The sequence below is a fragment of the Eurypyga helias genome, unplaced genomic scaffold (genome assembly GCF_000690775.1).
Source record: "Eurypyga helias isolate BGI_N326 unplaced genomic scaffold, ASM69077v1 scaffold21488, whole genome shotgun sequence".
Classification (NCBI taxonomy): Eukaryota; Metazoa; Chordata; class Aves; order Eurypygiformes; family Eurypygidae; genus Eurypyga; species Eurypyga helias.
Window position 1 is genome coordinate 434 of NW_010269151.1, and position 2,417 is coordinate 2,850.

The following is a 2,417-nucleotide window of genomic DNA, read 5'->3' on the forward strand; positions in this document are numbered from 1 at the left end:
TATGGCAGGACACGAGGACGGGGCGAGACTCTGTGGTGTTTCTTGGCTGCGGGACCAGTCCCCGGGGGTTACTGCCCAGTTCAGAGCAGTCCCAGGGCTGCACGAACATCACGCAGGGGAACGGGCAGCGCTCAAGGCCAACCCTCCAGGCAGTTATGGGGGGCCCAGGGAAAACCCCTCCCTCCGTAGTCTGGGAGAATCCATGCACAGAGCTTGGCCAGGCTGGATCCGGAGTCTGTCTGCTGAGCCAGGTTTATGTAAGCTCGGATTTGCAGTGGCAAGAGATGCTTAAGGATCAGCTTGTCTTTGGAAAATGTATAAATACATGGCTCCTGGCCCGAGGATGTACCCATAGCCCAGTATTTGTCTTGGTCCCAGATCCTTGGAGAGACTCTGCCATCTCTCACTTGCTCTCAGCTTGGCCTCCAGTCCCTGTTGAGCACTTTCCAGGAGCACGCATGGAGCAGGAGTGCCAAAAGGCACTGTCTCTGTCCTTGATAGAGGTACCTCTTGTTGCTCTTCTGGCAGACCCATGGGTGCTCCGTGCATGAGACCACAACCCCGCTCCAGCTCACTGGCTCAGCAGGAGACACCGCTGTACTGCGGTCTTCCCTTGGCACGCGCCTCTGGACTGGCAGGATGCGGGGACAGGCGGGTCGCTGCTCAGGCCCAGGGCGTGACAGTCCTGCCTTTCCTGTGTTAACATCACAACGGCATCACTGCGCCTTCCTCTGCAAAGGTGCTGAGCCCCAGGCCCGGGAGCTGACCGTCGGGAGGGATGCAGGTGGGGATGGCGAGTTCGGACCACAGGCAATGCTCTTCACCTCTTGTGCCACGGAAGTGAAGGTGGCACTAGATAATGCTGCTTATTCCAAGAACCAGGGATGGCGGAAGAAACCTGACTGGGACCCTGATCCAGCACTGCTTGCTGAGCCAAAGCAAGTGCGATCTGGAGTGGGGTTGGTGGGACAGTGAGCTGCCTTTGCTGGCAGACTTAACATCAGCACGTCGCTGCTTTGTGTTGCAGGTGGGAAGGCAGCCGTAGCTCACTATGGCCCTGGCAGACAACGCGGGCTGTGCCAAACCCAGCGAGGACATCCCCTTCCCAGAGATCATTGAACTCAATGTGGGCGGACAAGTCTACATCACCCGCCACCCCACCCTGGTCAGCGTGCCTGGCTCGCTCCTCTGGGAGATGTTCACCCAGAAGAATGTCCGCTCCCTGGCCCGTGACAGCAAGGGACGGTTCTTCGTGGATCGGGATGGCTTCCTCTTCCGCTACATCTTGGATTACATGAGGGACCAGCAGCTGGTGCTGCCTGACCACTTCCCGGAGAGGAGCCGGCTGCAGCGAGAGGCCGAGTACTTCATGCTGCCGGAGCTCGTGAAGATGCTGGCCCCCAAACTCAGCAAGCAGAACTCGCTGGGCGATGACCCATGCCAAAGCGACCCGGAGGAGCTCTCTCCCAGTGCGGATGCCACCCGCAACCTGACCTCTGCCAGTGCCACGCTCCCCAGTGCTGTGGCTGGTGGCCCCGGTGGTGCCGTTACCACCAGCACGGGTGCTGCCAGCACTGATATCCGCAGGGCTGGCTTCATCACCATAGGCTACCGGGGCTCCTACACCTTGGGCAGGGACAGCCAGACGGATGCCAAGTTCCGCAGGGTGGCCCGGATCATGGTCTGTGGCAAGACCTCGCTGGCCAAGGAGGTGTTTGGGGATACCTTGAATGAGAGCAGAGACCCGGACAGGCCCCCGGAGAGGTACACGTCCAGGTACTACCTCAAGTTCACCTTCCTGGAGCAAGCCTTTGATAAACTGGCCGATGCTGGCTTCCACATGGTGGCTTGCAACTCCACAGGCACCTGTGCCTTCGCCCACGACCAGACAGACGACAGGATCTGGACCTCTTACACCGAATATGTTTTCTATCGTGAGTGACATACAAAAAAACCTCCCCCTCACAAACCAAACACCGACTCTCCCTTTCCTCTCCTGTGCTGGCTGTTGCCTAGAAGGTAGACATGCGAGCCCCGAATCCCAGCGTTTCCCCCTTTGCCTCCTTTTGAGTTTGTTCTTGGGTTTTTTTCACCCCTCATCCTTCCTCCACGTTGAACCTGTTCAGCTCTTCCTTGTAGCCACTGCTGACCACCAACCTTCTTCCCTCTCTCCGACTTCTGCAGTAGCCGCCTGTAGCTCCCAACCTTCCCTGGATGAGTGGACTTGGACACTGTTGTGCACATGTTTTGGGAGGGGTGGGGGGGTGATACACCAGACTCTGCTCTGGGCTGGGATTCCTGCAGCTGGATGAGCTTGTCCGTGCTGGACACTGAACTCTGCTCCCGTGCCCTTACGCTGTGCAGCTCCCCAGGAACGCACCGCCCACACTGTATTTGATCTGCCAAGGGGTTCGAGT

The 2,417-nt window shown here is 58.6% G+C and overlaps 1 protein-coding gene across 1 annotated transcript; it reads left to right on the forward strand.

The window, feature by feature from the left end:
• Positions 1-1,041: 1,041 nt before the first annotated feature.
• On the forward strand, positions 1,042-1,966 carry KCTD12 (potassium channel tetramerization domain containing 12). Its single transcript, XM_010158009.1, has one exon. The coding sequence runs from the start codon at positions 1,052-1,054 to the stop codon at positions 1,940-1,942; it is 891 nt and encodes a 296-aa protein (XP_010156311.1). The 5' UTR covers positions 1,042-1,051; the 3' UTR covers positions 1,943-1,966.
• The last annotated feature ends 451 nt before the right edge of the window (positions 1,967-2,417 follow it).